The following is a 19,623-nucleotide window of genomic DNA, read 5'->3' as shown; positions in this document are numbered from 1 at the left end:
CTGAGCATATTTTTGCAGTATCTAATTCTCTCTTGTTTCCCCAGGGCTGTGTGCAAGAAGTTTGGGCTACATGTGAGCCGCCTGATGTTGGCCTTCCTGGTGCTCAGCACTGGCATGTTCTGCTCATCTGCAGGTGGGTTTGCTTAGCAGTGACTCTGCCAGTTACTTTGTCCATAGAAACCAAAGACAGGTCCAGAGACAAGACAAACACCTCTCTAGCAATCATTTGTTTCCTTCTCCTGCCTGTGTTTCTCGTGGCAGGTATGACGACAGAGTAAGTGTTGATGGAAATTTGATTTCCTTGCATCACTTTCTTCTATTTTGTTTCTGTTGTTGCCTCCAGTCTCTCTGCAACACAAACAGGGTCTTGGCCTCACCTTCCTTCCTTGAATTAATCTCAATCCAAGGAAGGAGTGTCATGTTTTGGCATTGTCATTTGGCTTTGTGTATTGGGTGGTTGTACCCATTTGCCTAAGCAACCCCTGTAAGGCTTCTGAAACAGCTGCTGTAGGCACTGAGTAAAGTGCCAAGAGAGACTCTGAGCAAAGGTTTTCTGTCTTGTGTGCAGACAGAAGCTTAAAGGGAAATACCCCAACTTGTGAATGTTGAGATTTCCTATTTTATTTTGTTTATGGTCAGTGTAAAAAGGACTTTGCCTATTTCATTTTTGTTGCTGTCATAGCTCTCCTCATTCTATGCTTACTTCCCACCACTCTCAGCCAGTTAGTTCACATTTTCTGCTGCCAGTTGAGCAGGTTTGTTTCATTTTTTTTGAACCTAGCAGAACACAGAGGGTACAGCAAGTGTTAGAAGTGGTAGCTGTGGATGCTGTTGGGGGGTTACCACTGCTAAGTGCCAGTGAGGAAAGAAGACTTCAGTCTGAAAGTAGTTTTGGCAGAACAGGGAAAAGAATATTTTATTGGTGTTTTTTTTTTGAAATGAGAGTGTCCAGCATAGCATCCCAGCTCCAATGGGATGGATGAGAGATGATCAGTTTTATCTTGGCCTGGTGTGGTTCTCTCCCCATGTGACAGCTGTGCTAATCTCTCTCTTTCCTTGTGTTGCAGCCTTCCTCCCAAGCAGTTTCTGCATGTACACCACAGTAATTGCCATGACTGGCTGGTATATGGACAAGACCTCTGTAGCAGTGCTGGGGGTGGCTGCTGGAGCCCTTCTGGGCTGGCCCTTCAGTGCAGCTCTTGGGTAAGGAGCAGAGGGCTCAGGAATTTGGCACTTTGTCAGGTGTTTCATGCCTGGGTGGGGAGAATGTAGGTGCTGGAAAGCTGGAGGGAGAAACTAGCAGGGTCTGAGCTGCCAGCTGAGTCCAGGATCATTGCAACAGGCTCCCATAGTCTGATTTCTTTGCTTTTGAAGAGCTTAAGTTGGGAGGATTTCCTCACCCTGATATAGAGAGTAAAACATGAGTTGGTTGACTGGAAGATGGAGTAGAAGTGGAGCCAAATGAAGTGTTAGTTCTCTTCCAACTCCTGCCCCACTTGTTTTAAAGGGGCAGGAAAACCTGCAGTGGGGAAAGGCAGAGTCTCCAGTTGATACCCAGTTTCTTTTTCAGGCTTCCTATTGCCTTTGACCTGTTGATACTGAAGCAGAGGTGGAAAAGTTTCCTAAACTGGTGTGTGGTGTCCTTGATCCTGTTTTTGGTAAGTGCCTGTAAGAACACAAAGGGGGAATAGATTTGGCTGGCAATGGGTGGACCATTCAGAGAGTCATGGGGAGTTCTTGGACAGTGCAGCCAAAAGCTTCAGGCACTTGAAATAACAGCTGGTTTCTTCCAGGTGCCCTTGGTGGTTGTGGACAGCTATTACTATGGGAAGCTGGTGGTTGCACCTCTCAACATTGTTTTATACAACGTGTTCACCTCTCACGGACCTGACCTCTATGGTGAGTTGAAGTTAACAAGACAGGAAGGGAGTCGGTGTTGATTTTTGGAACTGCCTTGCTGCTGGACCCCCCAGGGCTCCCTTGCCAGTGTTTTTTGTGACATACTCCACAGCCAAAGCAGCCCGTGAGCTCCTCAGGGCTGCAGTTCCAGCCTCTTGCCATGGGATGTCTCTTTCGAGCCGGGAATCCGCAGCCCGGTGTCGGTTTTCTCCACGCTGTGGTTGAACTGTTTTGTTTGTTTTCAAGGTCTGTAAACTCTCGTGGGATGTCTCAGTGTCAGAGCAGAGAGCTGTTAGTAGCAGATGTGTCTGGGAGCTACATGAGGTTACCATAAAGGCATCTTACCTGCAGGGAAATCATCTGCCTATGAGGGGTTCCCTTCCTGGCCATCTAGGGTCCTGTGTGACCCAAATGTCAGCTCTGAACCTTGGTAACAATTCTGTGATGCCCTTTTGGGAGATGCCACTGAGCCAACTTGTTCATGTCATGTCCTTCTAGAGCTGAAGAGCAGAGAAGTTTATTTCTAGCAGGTCTTCAGAGCAGCTGGTGGAGATTTCAGGGAGCCTGGGGTGCAGGGTCCCTGTGTCACCTCTGGCATCTGTTCACACCCTGCTGGAATGTCCTAGGAGGGGTGCAGCAGTGGGTGGCACCAAGGCTTTCCCTGGCAGTGCCCTGCAGGCCAGATCTGTGGATTCACTTGCAGGGCTGTTTTGGGTGGTGCTGAGTGGTGATTTGTTCCTTGTGCTGTGGCACAGCAGGGTAACTGCTGCTTTGCCATCTCTCCTCATCTCTGCAGGAGGGCTCTGAGGTCTGGTGCTGTGAATTCTCTGTGAGTAAACTCCAGGCTCTGTGTCTGATAGGTTTTTGGCATGGGCTCGTGCCTGACCTTTTCCATGCTGGTTCATGAGCTGTTTCCAGAAGCCTCCAGGGACCAATCTCTCCTGAAGTGTTTTATTCATAAGTGACATTCATACAACATCCTCAGGCTAGTAAAAGAGCCTGCCTGAAATTGCTTCATAATGCAGTGTGGCCAGGACAAGGTTGTTATGTTTAGAGAGCTTCAAAACACTGGGGAAAAATAACACTCCCTGGGGAGAGGAAAGGCTGGATCCCTTCAGGCTTTGGAGCTGGGATTTCCCACCTTTCACATGATGGGAACAGGAATTCCTGGAGTCTGTAGAGTCATCAGCCCATATCATCTTATTAAGCACCACAATATTTTTTTTCTTATCCTCAGGGCTGATTCTGAAGCTTTGAGGTGTTTTTGTGAACATGTGCTCTAAGAATGGACTATTTGTGACAAGAATTTTGTCTTGCTTCCTGTGCTCAGAGCCTTGGCTGTGAGTTGTGGTGCAGTGGTGCTTTGGGAGGCTTTGTTCAGCTTGGGAGGAATGTGCTGGAGCTGTTAATATGACACCTTGCTCTGCTGAGTCCTGGCTCTTAAACAGAGTGAGAATAAATGCAGAAAGCAGCCTGTGTATTATTACACCAGCACTGAATCAGACTTGCTTAGAACTGAGGGCTGTGACTCATGATCTAATTATTGAGGCTTAGTTACTGCTTAGCAGTTGAGCTCCAGTTCCTGTCCTCATGTGACAAACACAGGGTGGGGCACCTCAGATCCAGCCTATTTTACAACTCCTCTGCTTTGTCCTAAAACACCCTCCCCATTACTGTGGTCAAGCTGCAGCCTGGGAGCTTGTTAAGCTCTGTTAACTTGTGTGTGAGTTTAATTTCCAGAATTGCCCCCAGAGCACAAGATTCAAAGCAGCCTCTGGCTCAGTGTCTGACAGGGCTTCCAGTGGGTTGTCCCCATGGAACCACAGTGCCATGGACTGCCTGGGCCACAGTGTTCCTCCCCACTGCTTTCAGCAGTCTCTCTCCTACCACAGAAGGAGGAGGGGATGTTGTCACTCTTGCAGTGCTCCCCAAAATCCAAATCTGTACTTGCTGTTTGCTCTCAGTGCTAATAGCTAAAGGATTTCTAGGTGAACCTCAAATGCTCGGACTTGGTTTTAGTAACTCCAGTGACACATTTCTGACATTTCTAGTGTGACTTGTAGTGATATTTAGCTGTAGGAGCTATAGAGATTTCAGGTTTTCCTTGGTGCCTTTCAGTTGTCTGATTAATTTCAGCATGGACCCTATTTAAGTGGCTCTGATTGCAGGAAATGGCTGCGGCGTGTGACACATGTCACAACAGTGCAGTGATTAAAGCCCCCGCCTGCCACTGACTGACTGAGCTAATCACACTCAGAGAGTGGCAAGTGTGTGGAGAGGAACTGGCATGCCTTTTTGTTCAGGATTTTAAGCATCTTGAATTAAGAGTCCAAATAAATGACAGTTGGATTGGAGTTTATTTCAGTTTACAGCCTTGGAAGCTCGCAGCCAGTACTCAAGTGTGTCATGTGAGGAGGGCAGGGGTGGCTTGCTGGTGTTTGAAGCTGCACTGTAAGAACAAATTGAAGCAGAGACTTTTTAAATACTCTTGACTCTTAGGGGGTACCAAAACTAACATCTGGATGGGCTTTGTTGGCAGTCTTTGTTGGGGTGAACTGTGGATGTGAACTCTTGTTGCTTTTTAGTACATCTTCTGTTTGTGCCAACATGGAGCACACAACATCACTCCAGAACTACAATCATCTCTTATTATCAGTGTGTGGTTTTGTGTTATTCCTCTGTTACTTCTCTGCAATTAAAATAATGAATTTGGAGTAAAATGTTCTAGTTCTAAAGGTTTCTACCTCTACTTCCTTGCCATTTTGGCTTTCTTAATGCAAGGGTGAGTTCTGTGTTGTAGAACTCTGCTGGGCAAGGCTGACACTTGGAGTGGCCTGTGATCCATGAGCAACAGATGTGGCATTGACTGTGAACTGGTGAAAAAGAAAGAGAAAAGCAATTTCCAAAAAGGAAGACAACAGAGTCTCTTGGGCAGATGTGACTGTGAGATACTCCAGTGCCTTTTTATGGCTGTGTAGTAGTTCTCATGCCACAGTTCTGTGGCAGTTTTATGGGTGAGGGGCAGAGCCATGAGATTGCTGTGAGATGGCTCAGGCTCATTCCATGGGGCCACATTCTCTGTCCAGCTGCAAGATCTTCTGTCCACACTTTTTCCATTCTTTGGCTCCAGTGTGCTTGCAGTGGGGAGAACTGATGTCTGCTGTTGGTTACCTTGTTCTGTGTCAGGCAGAGAAGGAATGAAGCTGCTGTTAGATCTAGATCTTAAAAATGCTTGTATTGAAAAACTTTATTTCTTTTTTTCATCCTTTAGGTACAGAACCCTGGTCCTTCTATTTCATCAATGGCTTTCTGAATTTCAATGTGGCATTTATTCTGGCACTGCTCGTGTTGCCACTGACTTGTCTCATGGAGTGTTTGCTTCAGAAGTTTCATGGTGAGTGCAAGATAGCTGTCAGAGCCAAGCACAGGCAGCCCAGCTCTCAGCATTGTTACTAGAAGGAGAGTTTGCTGGCCAAAGAGCAGCTTTCCTTTATTGGAAGTGAAACTAGGTTCAGGGAAAGTCTTTGGAGTCATAGCAAAGTTCCTAGAGCTGATTATTCAGTTCAGTATTGACCCCACAATGGAGTTGCTGTGTAGAGAGAGCACACAGTGAGATCCCTCTGCTCACATGCTGTCTGTGAAAGGGCAGAAAGATGCATTTCTCTTCAAGGGTAGTTCCTGTGCTCTGTCTCCACCTCAAGAAGAGCAATGTGGTACCAGGGCTGAACTCTCCCCACCCAGAGTAAGTTTAACAAGGTGTATGGCACTTCACCTTCAGCCAGACATGTAAATGCATTAGAAATACCCTGGGTCAGAAATCTTTTGGAGGAAAAAAACTGTGTGCCCATTGTTGTTTCCATCTTATCTGCAGCTGGAAATGGGAACCTGGAGAGTTACTTGGAGAACATTTTGCTAGTTCTTCATTGTTACCTTTTAATACCACTGCCAGAATGTTTTCTGCAGCAGCTTGAGGGAACAGAGTTATTTCCTTTTTGATTATTGGGACTGAGCTTACAGACAGACATCCTCTGGTGTCTGCTGGTGCCACCACCAGTGCTGGGATTGAACCTGAGCTCCTCTGTGCACTGTGGAGGACACTCTTTGACTTGCAGGACTGAGCTTGCTGCCCTGTGCTTTGGGAAGTGTCCCTGTAGGGTGGATACACTGAGCAGAAAAAGGGGGAACCAGAATATTCCTTATTCATGTTGGGCTTTCTCTAAAATTACATCAGTTTAAGCACATGACATTGGGCAAGTGACTCCAGAGAGGAAAAAAAGTGTTGAGGAAGTGTGAATTCTTCTCTGCCATTTTCCCAAGGAAGATTCATAAAGCAGCAGCTTCCAGATCCATCACTCCAATTAGTGCTGGGCTTTCTGATTTAGTTTTTAACTGAATACATGAAACAATAACATGATAATCCTTGCTGAAAATGTGCTATTTGCTTATATCTGTTCCTTGGCTAGGGCTGACATACTCTTAGAAACCAGTAAAAGCTCAGTAGGAGATCCTGTAAGTGCAAGATTTCCTGCTGTTCACTTGGTGTTCTTGTACTTAACAGCAGGAGCAATTCTGCCAAGTGCTTTGTTCTTATTGTCTGTGAAATGCTGTTAGCTTAATTGCTTAACTCTGCTGTGGGGAGTAGCAAAAGGGGCAGAAAAGGGACTGAAAATCGTCAGGCACTGTAGAACCCTCCTCAGTGTGACTAAAATTCAGGGTAATTGTTGTTATTTTTGAATCACTTATTTCCTCCATTAAGCTGGAGGAGCCTGAGAGACCTTTCATGCTGTTATTTTTGTAATGAAACAATGAAGGTTGTGGAAACTTCAGTTGCTAAACAACCCTTTGTAAGTGGAAGGGTAGGTCCAGAGGAGATCCTTTCTGAGCCTTGTATAGTATTAGACACAGAAGGAGATCTAGGACTTTTGACTACATTTTTAGGCATGTTCTTGATGAGTTTTGTCTCTTGCTTAGACTTGGTAGTGCAGTCCCTTGTTTTCTGCTTTTGGTCTTCTAAAGTCTGTTGAAATTTAGTAGTACAGGAATCTACAAAAATTCTTTGATCAAATTCCACCCTGTTTGGGTATGTCATCTGGATTTTGGCAGCACAGCTGCTCAGAACCTGGGGTGTGTCTGAAAAGGAATGGTTGGATCTGAGGAAGGTGCTTTTGAATGTGAGATGTGACTGTACAAGAGAGGGAAGAGGATAAACCTCTCATTCTTAAATCACTACTTGGGGTGTCTCTTTCAGTTCAGAATCTGGGCCGGCCCTACTGGCTGACACTCTCTCCTATGTACATCTGGATCATGATTTTCTTCAGTCAGCCCCACAAAGAAGAGAGATTTCTCTTCCCCATCTATCCCCTCATATGTCTCTGTGGTGCTGTGGCTCTGTCTGCTCTTCAGGTAAGTTTTAGTGAAATGTGTATTTTAAGCTCATACCTTCAGGAAGCGTAACTTCTACCTGAGTTCTTCAACACTGCTTCCCAGAGTTTGGGAACATTGAAGAACATCTGTGTCTGTGACACAATCCACAATGATTACACAGTTCAGGACTGCCCTCTACATAACTTGTGATCCTCTTCTTTAATGAGTTATCTGCCACAGTTTTAATTTGCAAACCATGTTTCATGGGTAGGTGTTTACAAAGTCCAACCATAATCTTTCTGTACAGGTTGAGAGTATGTAGAAAACTATTATCCCTCTGTAAGATGTGATAGAAAGGCAAAAATATTTGGGATTTCCCTCCTGAGTGTCATACAGAGTGAGCTCATCTAATAATTTTGGATTTCAGTGCAGACTGCTTAACAGCTCAGCAAAAAAAAGATCACATTTCATGGCTTTATAAGATGATCACATTAGGAGCTTGTCTGGGATTATGTGAAGTGATAAATGGTTGAGAATATTTCCTTGCCACTAATGATTTCATGATGACTTTGAGGTTTTTCTCCCATGCCAAGCTGGAATTTCTAGTGAGGAGCAGTTGTGATGTTGTAGTACCAATACAAGAGAACATCCAAGAGATGTCATGGGGATTAGTAACTTGTTTATAGCATTGTGCCTCCTTTGTCTGCTGCTAAGCAAGCTGTAAGGGCAGGAATGGGTGTGTAGGAAATGCATTTTGTTGTGTCCTAGTAGGAATCCCTCACTGATTTGAAAAAGGAAAAGAGATCTTGTTTGGGCAGCAGGAAATTACGCCGGACCTCTGCAAGAGCCAAAATTTGGATGTTTGGTAAACATCACTTGAAACACTTCACAGACTAAAGCACTAATACAGATTGATATAAATCTTCCCAAAGCTCAGAATTATTCATTGTCCCTCTGTGGAGAGCAGAGGAATGCAGCCACTAGTCCCTGTTAGAGCCTGATCCAGCTGCTCGGCCTCATTCTGCTGTTGCACTTCTGGCTGGCTGTTCCTGCCCTGGGCCCCCCACCAGCACTGCCTGCACCTCTCAAATCACTCTCCCCCTTCCCCTGGTCTGTTGCTGTTCTGACTGTTGGTCTCCCATCCCTGCTGGTGCTTTGCAGTGCTGAGCTGCAGCACCTCAGAGGAGTTTCAGCCCTTGCATCAAGCTCTGTCATGTCAGCAGTTTGATGGCTCTGACTGACAATTGCTATGTGCTGGCAGAACATTCATCACAGGGCAATGGTTTAGGACCTTTGCCAAATATGGCTTTAGGGAAATCCAGTGTGTATTTCTGCCCTGCCTGTTTTAACACTGTTTGATGACATTTTGTTCAGTATTCAGTATCCAGCTGAGAATTTAGAGCTGATTGTTTACTAGTAGTACAAGCTTGTCAGAATCTCCTCCATATCATGGGGATCTGGCTGTTATGAGAAAAATGCAAACAAGACAAAACCAGAAACCAGATTAGGATAGGAAGTGAATAATCACTCCTGCAGAAAAACAGAGCAGGAAGGAGGGACCAAGCCAAGTACTGGATGTAATTCCTCCTGGGTATTCTCAGACAGGCTTTTAAATTAGAAAAGCCTAAAGGGCTTTTCTTTTAACAGTTTCAGAGTGGTTTGTGTTTAAAGGTGGATGCAGAATGTGCTGTCATCTTTTATCCACTTCAGAGCTGTAGTTTGTGCAGACAGGATAAACAATCATGGGTCAGGGACTTGGAGAGGAAGTCAGTCCAACACTGAAAATCAGGCCTGTCTTGGTAGGGAAGTTCTACCTAAGTATCTGAAAAGAACACTTGCTGCTGGTTCACCTGGAACTGAAGCTGAAGCCCTGGTGGAGAGCACTTCACAGCTTGACTGGAGGCCTTCCTGGGGAAAAGAGCTGAAAAAGTCATTAAACACCCTCGACTCTCAGTTAAGAAACGTGACTGAACCACCTGAGCTGCTGTGCATTTGTTATGGCTTTGAATGAACCAATAAAGACCCAAGATCTGGTGGTAGATGCAGGCACTGCTTTAAGATCCTTACAAAAACCAAAATTTTGCTCAATGTATCAAAAACCTTGAGTCATTTTGTCTTTTTTTTTAATCTTTCTCCAGAAATGTTACCACTTCATATTCCAGCGCTACCGCCTGGAGCACTACACGGTCTCCTCCAACTGGCTGGCTCTGGGCACTGTCCTGCTCTTTGGCCTCCTGTCATTGTCACGTTCTGTTGCCTTGTTCAGAGGTTGGTATTTTTTCTGTGCTTCCCTAGGGATCAGTCTTGGCAAGTCTTAAAGCCTGCCAGCGTTGTGTTGTTTTGACTAGAGCAGCACAGCAGAAATAAGGAAGCTCAGAAAGAAGTTCTAATTGTCCCCCTGGATCACAGAATCATTGTACACCTATCTGTATGCATAGCCACATTCATAAATGAATGTATAAATGTTGTGTGGATTTGTGGATATAGGATTATATCCCTAGAATGACATCAGTTAAAAATCTACTGCCCTTCCCCTTCACTCAGTACAATGATCCTGATACAAAACCTGTACCCAGATTAGTATTAAAGCAGATGCTTTTAACTTCCAAGCATATGATCCCACTTGAAAAAGCATTTTCCCATGTAAAATTTGTAATTGGGTGCATGTGTCCTTAATGGAGATGGATTGGATATGATCCTTAAGTACTTTCTTGAATCAGAGCCATGCAGTGAGCATTCCCACCTCATCAATATCTTTTTTGCTTGGTGGTAGCCACTGACATTCAGGGTAGGAGAATGTGAATAAAGGTGCTAGGGGACAAGCACTTGTAAAAGGAAGGGGAGATTTGGAATCCAGCCCCTTTTTAGCATAGATAATTAATTTATTCACAGGGTTACCAGTTTAAAAGTTACCTCTGAACATTTTTTGGTAGTCCTTCAGAAGCAGTCACTTAAGCATCACTTGTTTCTTTAGCCTTACTTATAAGTTTCTGCCTTCCCTAGGCTACCATGCACCCCTGGACCTGTACCCAGAATTTCACAGGATTGCTACTGACCCAAGCATTCACACAGTGCCAGAGGGGAGGCCTGTCAATGTCTGTGTGGGAAAGGAGTGGCACAGATTTCCAAGCAGCTTTCTTCTGCCAGATAAGTAAGTTGTTTGCTGTAAAATGGTACAGTTTGGTGAGTTTCATAGGGAGGGGCACTTCTCCTAAGGAAGTATTTATGGGAGTAACCCTCAAGACCTTGTGTCTCTGTTGACACCAGCGTCTCCAAAACCAAGGATTCCAAAGTTTCTCATCAGAGAATTACATTGGCCACAAGCTCCTGAAAACTTGTAGTGTTTGCTCCTGTAGCAGGGCTGTACCCTCAGGAATTAAATGTCTTTGGTTGTGTGTGGAGAAAACCAACAGCATAATGTTACCAGCTTCTGCTGGGCTTTCTGATGCTGTTTTTTCTACAGTTGGCAGCTCCAGTTCATCCTGTCAGAATTCAGGGGCCAGTTACCTAAACCATTTGCCAAGGGACCAATGGCCACACGGATCATTCCCACTGACATGAACGACCAGAACAAGGAAGAGCCATCTAGATATGTAAGAATTATGTTCCTCTTTTCCTTACTCTATAATTTTTATTAATATTGGGTCTTCTCGTTTTGTTTCCCGGGCACCATACAAGTTACAGAACAAAACTGGGCTCTCTGCAGCACTTGGAGTTGCCCCATTTATGCAAGTGGTTTCTGTTTACATTTCATCTTCCTACTTTGCATTTAAAGGCATACAAAGGAGAAGCAGAAGAAGTAATAATTCCTAGTTATTGCAATTTTGGGTTTAGCAGAACGTGCTACTGTGGTCACAGGGAAATGAATTGGATGAGTGGTTTGAAATCCCCCCCACAGAAAATGTTTGTCACTAGCCAGGGATTGGAAGTTTCCTTTGTACTTTCTTTTTAAATATAAATGTATTCATCATATTTGCAACTGAGAAGGAGGAACTTAATGTGGAGCATCACTGAAACAATTGCAACAGCCATTTCAATGGAAATCTGTTAATTTAATGCACACTGGTATTATTAATTTGTTATTTTCCTGGTTGTGTTGTTACCAAACACTGCACACACATGAATATTTAAAAATTGTCAACTAGCCTCTTCAGAACTGCTCAGCAAGGTAACTCTTAGAAGTGCACTAGATATCCTTTGCCAGGCACCAGGTATTTAGTCATCCTTTTGGTTTTTATCCTGGCTGAAGATGTTAAACATCAGCTTCTTTAAGTGGCTCATGACTTTGGCCTGTTAGATGTTGTACAAGTTCTTGTGACCTGCTCACAGAAAGGGATGGGAGGCAGTGCTAGGACACAGGAGCAAGCTCTGGGGGTAAGAGCAGGGCTCAGCTTCTGGGTTTAAAGCTCTCTGCTTCTGAGCCTGATGATGTAGTTACTGGAAATGGAAAGGAGGCGTGTTCCCACCTGAGAGAAGCTGTCTGCTGCAGTGCATTTAATTTACCAAATCTTTAGCTCTGGCATATTTTTAGCTCAGACAGCTGGCTGCTGCACAGCCTGTGACTAATGGAGCAAAACACACTTTTGTTTCATGCTTGTTTCTTAATGTCACCCTACAATTTAGTTATTTTTTTTCATGCAAGCAAAAAAAGGACCTTGGACATAAGAAATTAGCTACTAAATGTGAACTTTAAATGTGTTTTTTTTTTAACTTTTAATTCTGACCTGCTAGTAATACTGAGAGAACAAGATCTTTTCTCAGGTGTAGGGGGTTTGAGTGCAAGCAGACACAGATGTAAAGGGAAAAAAAAAAGGTTAGCAAGCACTGTAAAGGACCAACTAAAAAGCAGCAGGTAAATCTGAATAGTGTGAGTCTGGTCATTTAAAGAGGAGAAAACAAATGGTTCAAAATTATCTGAGCCATGGACAGCTTAAAATCAATCAGTTGCTGCAGAAATGGGACTGATCTCTCTGTTTCAGGTGTGAGTATCCATTACTGCTCTCCTTGAAAATTGAAGGGTAAACCTGGGTGTCTCTGTTGCTATGAGACACTGAGGAAAAGAATGATTTGATCTTGTTTTGCAATTCTTCCTTCCTTAATCATGTTGAACAGCATTTCACTTGTCCTGCTGGGGGGATGCATTTGTCTCTGAAAGTGCTAAGAAAGAGGTAAAGGAGTTCTGTTTCTTACAAAGATATATCCAAGCAGGAGTGGTGGATTAGGCCAAAGAGCTGAAACTGTTAAAAACTCCTGATTTTAGAGGAAGTTCTTTTTAACCACTATATTTTTACTTCTTTTCCAATTCCTTTTACCTCTGTTTTGAACTCTAGGAACCACCTGAAGCTTGGTCTCATTTTTGAAATATGCATTTGAGAGATCAGTAGAAGATCTCTGATTTTGCTCAAAACAGTTGAACTTTGTGGTAAATAAGCTCCTGTTGTGCTGTGTGGTCAGGTAACACCCATGCAGACAGCAGTGAGAGGTGTGGCTGCAGCAGTGCAGCAGCAGGCTGTGCTCTTAGCTCTGTGCACTGCACTGTGCCCACTCCCCTTGCTCAGGATGTGATCAAATGTAGTTCTCCACCATTTAGCATTAGCAGGTGGATCAAACAGAGAAAGAGTGGGAGGAGGAAAAGGAAAGGAGAACAGAAGGGGATAGGATGTAATTTAGAAATTCCTTGCAGCTCCATTCACTAAGGCTGGGTTCTGTCTACCAAGAAACATTTCAAGGTTTGTACACTGCTGAAGTCTTGTGTAAATCCCCAAATAAATGCATCAGGTGCTTTGTTGGCCCTCTGACCTCAATGAAAAGCATCCTTAGCTTCAGTGTAGCTTCTAAATATGCACTCTGCTCTACGTGGTGTGGTAGAAGGGGAATTTCTTTCCCCTGGCAGATAATTCATATGCATTTTAAGTGCAGGCCTGTTTAGGGGAGCATTTAGAATGAGAAAAGTGAGATCAGCCTTAGTGCTGGAGGCAGTATCTTGTCTTTCTCTGCTTCCACCTCACTTACAGGAAGACTTGGTTAGTGGTTTGGGAATCTTTTTGCTAATGAGCCAGAACCTCTCTTAGGGCCTGGAATGTTCTTCTCATGCAGTGCAAGAAGTGGATTCAACATTCTCCTCTCTCAGTTGAGTTTCCCGTGGTGTAATTTCATTTACCACTCAGTTGTGATGCCATGGAGCCATCTGGTATCCACCTAATTAAATTGTTTTCAGCCTAAATTGTTACAATAAACCCCAAAGGTGCTTCAGAGAAGTGAATTCAAGCATGTTCAAGGAAGTTTGCAGTAAAACTTTGGGAGAGAGCAGACTGAAATATGGGATCCCTCAAGAAAGAGGAAGGATCTGGGCAGTACACTGAGCAGAAATAATTAGGTGAATACATGTGGGTTGGATACCAGACAGGCACAAGTCCTTCAGGGAAGGATCCAGGGGTGCAACAAATCACTAGATGAATACAACTTAGTAATCCCATGCTTCTGTGTAATCAGATGAGCCACATAAAGGGTTCCATGCACAGGAGCTGCTTGTGCAACTGGATTTTTTGTTGCTCTGCATTAGAAAGTCCTTCACTGAAGTGCTACATCCTGATTTGGGCACTGCATTCAGGGTAGAGATGGGTAATTGAATACCCACAAGAATGATCATGGGGTAGAAACCATGACTATAGAGTAAATACATTTGTAGAGGAAACAAGAGCCATTTTCAGATAACAACTCTAGCATGTAAACTAAAGAAGATGATGTTTTCCTTGTTCATGATCTAAAACCTAGGAACTGGCATGAACCTAGAAAAAAATTCAGTGTAGACTTCATTATCCTTACTGCTACAAAGGTTTCATGATGTCTTTTGCCTGGGGAGCTTGTGGAGTCAGCATTGGAGGAAGTCTTTAATAGCTAGTTAGACAATCACCAAGGAAAACATCAACAGAATTGGTCCTGCTGCCTCAGATTCCCCTCTGTGACTTGACAGCTCCTCAGTAAGAGCTGGCAGTGGTACTTTCTCAGAGAGGGACTCTAGGCTGCTTCTGTGATCAGAGCAGTAGTGGTAGCTTGTATTCCCCCATACAGGTTTTACCTGAAAACATTAAAAATACTTCACCATGTACCCTGCATGAAGTATTCCACCTCTTCCTGGAAATTTAACCTCCTTCTCATGGGTAAATAACAGCCTGTATAAATGAATGCATACAACTAGGAGCCTACAGCATATAAACCACCAGAATGTCTGTCTTTCTCCAGATTGACATTTCCAAATGCCACTATCTGGTGGACTTGGACACAGGAGCTGAAACCCCGAGGGAGCCAAGGTATTCTGCTAACAAAGAAGAGTGGATAACCATTGCCTACAAGCCATTCCTAGATGCTTCCAGGTATGCTTTATACATTTGAGAGGAAGGGAGAAAGGCTGACATGTCTGTGGACTAATTCTGCTCAATTATTGACTCTAAAGTAGCTGCATACACTGAAGAAAGATGCATTGGCAAATGCCAGAGTGAAACCCAGCCTCCAATCAGGGCAGCTTGCTGGGTCCAGTAGAACCTTTGTCTTGTACTTGCAGTGTTTATGACCTAGGTTGGTTTAGAGGGTGAAGCTATCTCAGAAGAGTGTGAAGAAGGATTTTTTTTAAAAAGAATTCTCCCTGTTCACTTCTGGCTGAAGTAACAATTTTAGTTTTGCTTTCTAAAGAAATTAAGTGTATGTCATCTCTCAAATGACTTTTGAACCTTCTCTTTTTCAGCCAAATTCAAGACAGGTTTAAGTCACTCTCAAAGGGCATGAGCTCCTCCAAATTTTGTGAAAACTGTCAGACAGAGGAGGTAATCTTGCTGAGTGAAAAGTCAGCAGGAGCACACCTTTATTACACATCTGAGAATCCATGGGAGAGACCTCTGTTAAAATCCATTCTTCAGTAGTTTTGCTGCTCACTGAACAACTTGCTTGTGTGCCTGAACAGGAATTTCTGTGAGAAGCAGAGATTGACATTGCTCTCCTCCAGGCTTATGGGGTGGATTCAGGGTTGTTGAACTAGGGATGCTGTTAATACATTCCTGCAGATACAGAAACCCTCAGCAATAAGGGGATGGTTGTTTAGTCATTTCAAGCTCTGGTCATGAAACTGTTGTGACAGGCCAGAGAGGACAACTGGAAAAATCTCTGTAAAAAACCAACACAGAGTTCAGTGCCCTCCTATTTTCTATGTGAGACTTCATTATTTCCTAGTAATAGGACCCTCCAGGGAGTGGGGCTGGTAAAAGCAGTTGAGCAGTGAGAAGGAGTGATAATGTTAGAACAGCTCCCAGGAGTGCTCTGGTGTTCCCGGACTGCTGACACAAACAAGTTTTCTTGGCAAGGTCTTTGGTGAACTGTGTTTTCCAAGAGACCTGCTGTTACATTCAGGCAGGAGTTGAGGAAGGGAAAATGAGATGGTTAATGAGTCTTGTGATGAGGCAATGGAAGATGAAGAGTTTTGCAAAGGATTCGTTGTGCAGAGTGTATACCCCTGAATGTGCATTTCTGCTTCAGAGACACATTCATGTGTTTTTAAAGGTGGTTCATCTTGCTATCCTGGGCTGAGCAGCCCAGCTTTGATTGTTTGGACCTTATCTAAAGTCCTTTGAAGTCGGAGGCACTGAGTCAGGTCCAAATGAGCCTTTAAGACACCTTGGGCTAACTGTGGGGTTGTAATTTGCTAGGGGTGCTTTCAGAGGCAGCAGCTCTCTGCCACAGGGATGCTAACCTCCCTTGTGAAAGTGAATTATTCTGATGTGGCTGTACACCTTGTAGCCTTCTCCAGATTGTCCTGATTTCTCCATGGTTTCTTTCCACTTTCAATCATTTTTCCTGCACTTAGCTGTTGCTTGGTAGAGAAGGAGTTGGTCTGTCTCGTGAGGCTTTTTTTGGATTATTGCACTTTCAGCCCACACCCCTAACCTCTGAGCTTTTCAGTAAAGTCCATGAGAGAGACATCCTACTGCTTTCTCTGCTGAGCCCATTTTGTATCCCCTTAGACACTGTGCCCTGCTGAATCCAAACCAACATCTGTCACACTGTGCTATTGCTTGGAATCTGCTGCTTCTGTGGTAAGAGCTGAGTCTGCAGTTACAGGCATTACCACAGGATGGACAGAAGTGTTTCAGATCCTCCACTTTCATCCAGGCTTTTCTGTTCATTCCTGACTTGGCTGGGGATTTCTCCTGGGAGGTGTATGTCCATCTGACACATCTCAGCCCTGACCCTACTGCAGTGTGCAGTGCTGACTGCCAGCAGTGCAGGGAGTGAAGCTGGAGCAGAACACCCAGCTCAGTACTTAGCTGAGTTGTTACTCTCTTCCCTGCTTTAGTGCTGTGTTCATATGAGTCACTCTATGACATCTTTCTGTCTTCTTTTTTTTTTCCCCTCCTTCTTATTAGGGGACATTGATAGGATTTAAGAAATTTTCCTATTTACAGCCAAACCTCTGTGTCCTGCCATAATACCTGTCTGGCTTCTTAGGAATTTGGCTGAATATTTAGGTGGACATGGTGACAGGGTTCCATGTTTCTGGGGGAAATGCTGTCAAAGTATTTCCTGCCAGACTGAGGCTGGTATCTTATTCCCAAGGCTGGCAGTGAAAACCTGTGCAATCATTTTTATTTGAAATATGAGACTGTGTTTTATTTAGATCATCTAAACTGCTACTAGATTCCCAAGCTGTATGTTTCATGCTGGCTAAGTATCTCTGCAAGCCTGCAGCCAAACTCTGGAAGCCCAGTCAGTACCAGAGTGTTGATTTCTGTGTGTGGTCCTTGGTGTCTTGGCTGGTGGCTGTTACCCCTGGAAGTAAAGACTTGGCTCCTTACAGCAAAGGTAGCAGCAGCTTGTTGTGTGAAACTGGGAGTCACAGGGAGATCCTGAAACCTCAGAGCATGCTAACCCTGGTCATGAGGAGCTGTAGAAGCTGGATAGTGGGGTTGAGGAAAAGGAAGCAACTCCCTGGCTAAGCCATCATCAAGACCTTAGGACAGATGACATAAAAGTGGTGGGGAGGAAGATCTTTCTGTCTGATCCTTAAAAAAAGATGCTGTTGCACTAATGGGAGGCTGGAGTAGAAGGGAATTTGCAGAGCATGTCCCAGGCAGTCAGATCCTTATCCCTGCTGGTGTTGCCTGTCGGCCTCCTCCACTCCTGCTCCTGTGCTGGGGAGATTCTCAGTGCTGCTGCTTCTCAAGGCTGCAGAGCTGGAGCAGAGGGGAGGGGTGGTGCCTGTGCCAGTGGAGGAGGCCACGTTGCCATAGCAGCAGGTCTGATTTGCATCCCTGCTGTCACTGCCTCCAGAGCTCCCCAGTTTAGAGCCCTGGGCTCTGCCTTTTCAGGGGACCTTCAGCAGTCAGCAGGTGGGGCAGCTGGAGTGCACAGTGCTGCTGAAGGACTAGAAGGGCTTGTGCTTACCTGGGGGGTGTCACTGAGGCTGAGGCATGAGAGAACCAGCAGTGTGTCCCCATCTTGTCACCAGGCTGATGCTCTGGTCCCCCTGAAGAACAGTAAGCCAGGAGCCACAGCCTGCCTAACAGGGCAAATGTGTAGCAGTGGGCACAGCTTCCCAAGGCAACTCATGGCATAGTGGAAAGCAGAAAGGACTAATCATGCAAAATCTCCCCCACCCTGCTTTTAGCCAGCATCATTTAAAGGTATCACATTTAAAATGGGATGCTGCAGACAAGGTCAAAGCCCCTTTTACCAGCCCATCCACAACACCATGAGCAAGAGAAACCTCAGAAAGGCTCCTTTTGGATTGCCCACTTCAGAATTTGCCTTAGAATTTTAATTTCTTTCTGTGCTTTGGCCCTTGGAGAAAAGGTGGGATGGAGGAAAAGGGGCTCAGCTGGAACATGATGCTCCCATGACTCTATCAAGGTCTCTTAAACCCTCCACGTGCTGCAGTTTCCCATTTGGACCCAAAGTTTAGCTCCCCACTTATCTCCAGGAGTTTGACAAGGAACAAAAGGGAGAGGAGCTTCAAGCTCCTGACAGTGGTGGCAGTTCAGTACTGTTGCATTGTTTTGCATCCAAGCACTGGGATTTTGCTGCAACTTCCATATAAAGGTTTCACATGGCAAATGTTCATCATCAGTCTGTTGAGCTGAGTGCGTCACAGCATTTCTAAAATAAGACAGTGTTGTTTGCTTGGGGTTTTTTTTTTCCCCTGAATATGATTGAGTTCTAACTGGTGTGATCTAAGGGGGCTCAAGCAGCTCTCAAAAGGGGAAACGACACAAGTTTTGCAGCAGATTGACAGCTGGCAGTGAGTTAGCTGCTGGCAATTGGAGCTCTCTCAAGCAAACTGAACTAGATGTGAGGGTCAGTCTTACCCTGCAGAGCCAGGCATTAGCTGTTGTCCTTTTGTTGAGACTGGAAAACCTTGTTTGCACAGCAAGTACTACTGGTGTGTCTTTCTGTTAGTGTCAGCTCTTGCTTGGCTTGCTTCTGTCCTCATCCCAGTCTGTAGGGCACCAGGCCTGCTAGAATGGGCATTGCAGATCCTCAGCGGGAGAACACTGAGAATTGCCTCTCCATCCAGCTGAAGAGGACATCAGTGAGGCCCTGAAACTGTTCCAGGGATGCAACAGGTACTTCTCTAGTCCAGCAAGTTGTTGGCAGGACTGATACAGAGAAGGTATGGGAATTCCTGCAAAAACACATCTGTGCTTTTGCTTTGTTGGAATTGGAGATAGCAAATCTAGGCAGTGCTGTCTCTTTTAGAGTTGAGAAATTGATAATTCTATCATATTTCACATGAATTTCATATGAGATCATAGAATTGGTCATTCTGTGACAGTTCAGCTGCAGAAAAGCAGCAGTTACACCATTAAAACAGCAAGTTGCTAGAAACTGGTAAGCTGAAAGGATCCCTGAGCTAGTAGATCTGTGGCTAGAGTTCTTGCCAGTGTCAGACAGACAGGTCTGTGGGTAGAGCCAGTGAAGGTGCATCAGGGGCTCCTAAAATGATCCAGGCTGCACATGTTTCTGGGCATGTACCTTCCCCTCCTCCCCCACTCAGCGGAGTGACGCATCTCTCACATCCAGCACCTGCTGCCACACAATGAGCTGGAAACGTCCCCTGCTACCTATGAAGTAAGTGTTAAAAACACTATGAAAATGCAGCTTCTTTTTTTATATTAAAAGAGAGGAGCAGAAAAAGTGTCACTTTGAGCTGTGAAGGAAGCTGTCAGTGTATGTTTCAGGTCTGCGGCTCAGTGGCTGCAGACTAAGGAGCATTTGGGGGGGAAAAAAAACCCCTCTATCAAACACCTCCCCACCCAAAACCCAACTCCAGCTCTTGTTCTTTGAAAATAAATGACCCCAGCAGTTGAATTCACT

General features: G+C 44.7%; 1 protein-coding gene across 1 annotated transcript in view; it reads left to right on the top strand.

Moving 5' to 3' along the window:
• Positions 1 to 24: 24 nt before the first annotated feature.
• The window catches only part of ALG9 (ALG9, alpha-1,2-mannosyltransferase), a gene marked incomplete at its 5' end in the record, with an annotated part of 24,944 nt that continues 5,345 nt past the window's right edge, over positions 25 to 19,623 (top strand). Inside the window, 10 exons of the mRNA XM_008946446.1 lie at positions 25 to 133; positions 1,068 to 1,203; positions 1,571 to 1,658; positions 1,794 to 1,899; positions 5,171 to 5,293; positions 7,148 to 7,302; positions 9,402 to 9,531; positions 10,267 to 10,414; positions 10,727 to 10,856; positions 14,506 to 14,636. Coding sequence (XP_008944694.1) covers positions 25 to 133; positions 1,068 to 1,203; positions 1,571 to 1,658; positions 1,794 to 1,899; positions 5,171 to 5,293; positions 7,148 to 7,302; positions 9,402 to 9,531; positions 10,267 to 10,414; positions 10,727 to 10,856; positions 14,506 to 14,636 — 1,256 coding nt within the window. The remainder of the gene's footprint in view (positions 134 to 1,067; positions 1,204 to 1,570; positions 1,659 to 1,793; positions 1,900 to 5,170; positions 5,294 to 7,147; positions 7,303 to 9,401; positions 9,532 to 10,266; positions 10,415 to 10,726; positions 10,857 to 14,505; positions 14,637 to 19,623) is intronic.

The sequence above is a fragment of the Merops nubicus genome, unplaced genomic scaffold, assembly GCF_000691845.1.
Source record: "Merops nubicus isolate BGI_N331 unplaced genomic scaffold, ASM69184v1 scaffold11348, whole genome shotgun sequence".
Lineage (NCBI taxonomy): Eukaryota > Metazoa > Chordata > Aves > Coraciiformes > Meropidae > Merops > Merops nubicus.
The sequence above is the reverse complement of the archived record's forward strand: the minus strand, read 5'-3'. Positions and strand labels throughout refer to the sequence as shown.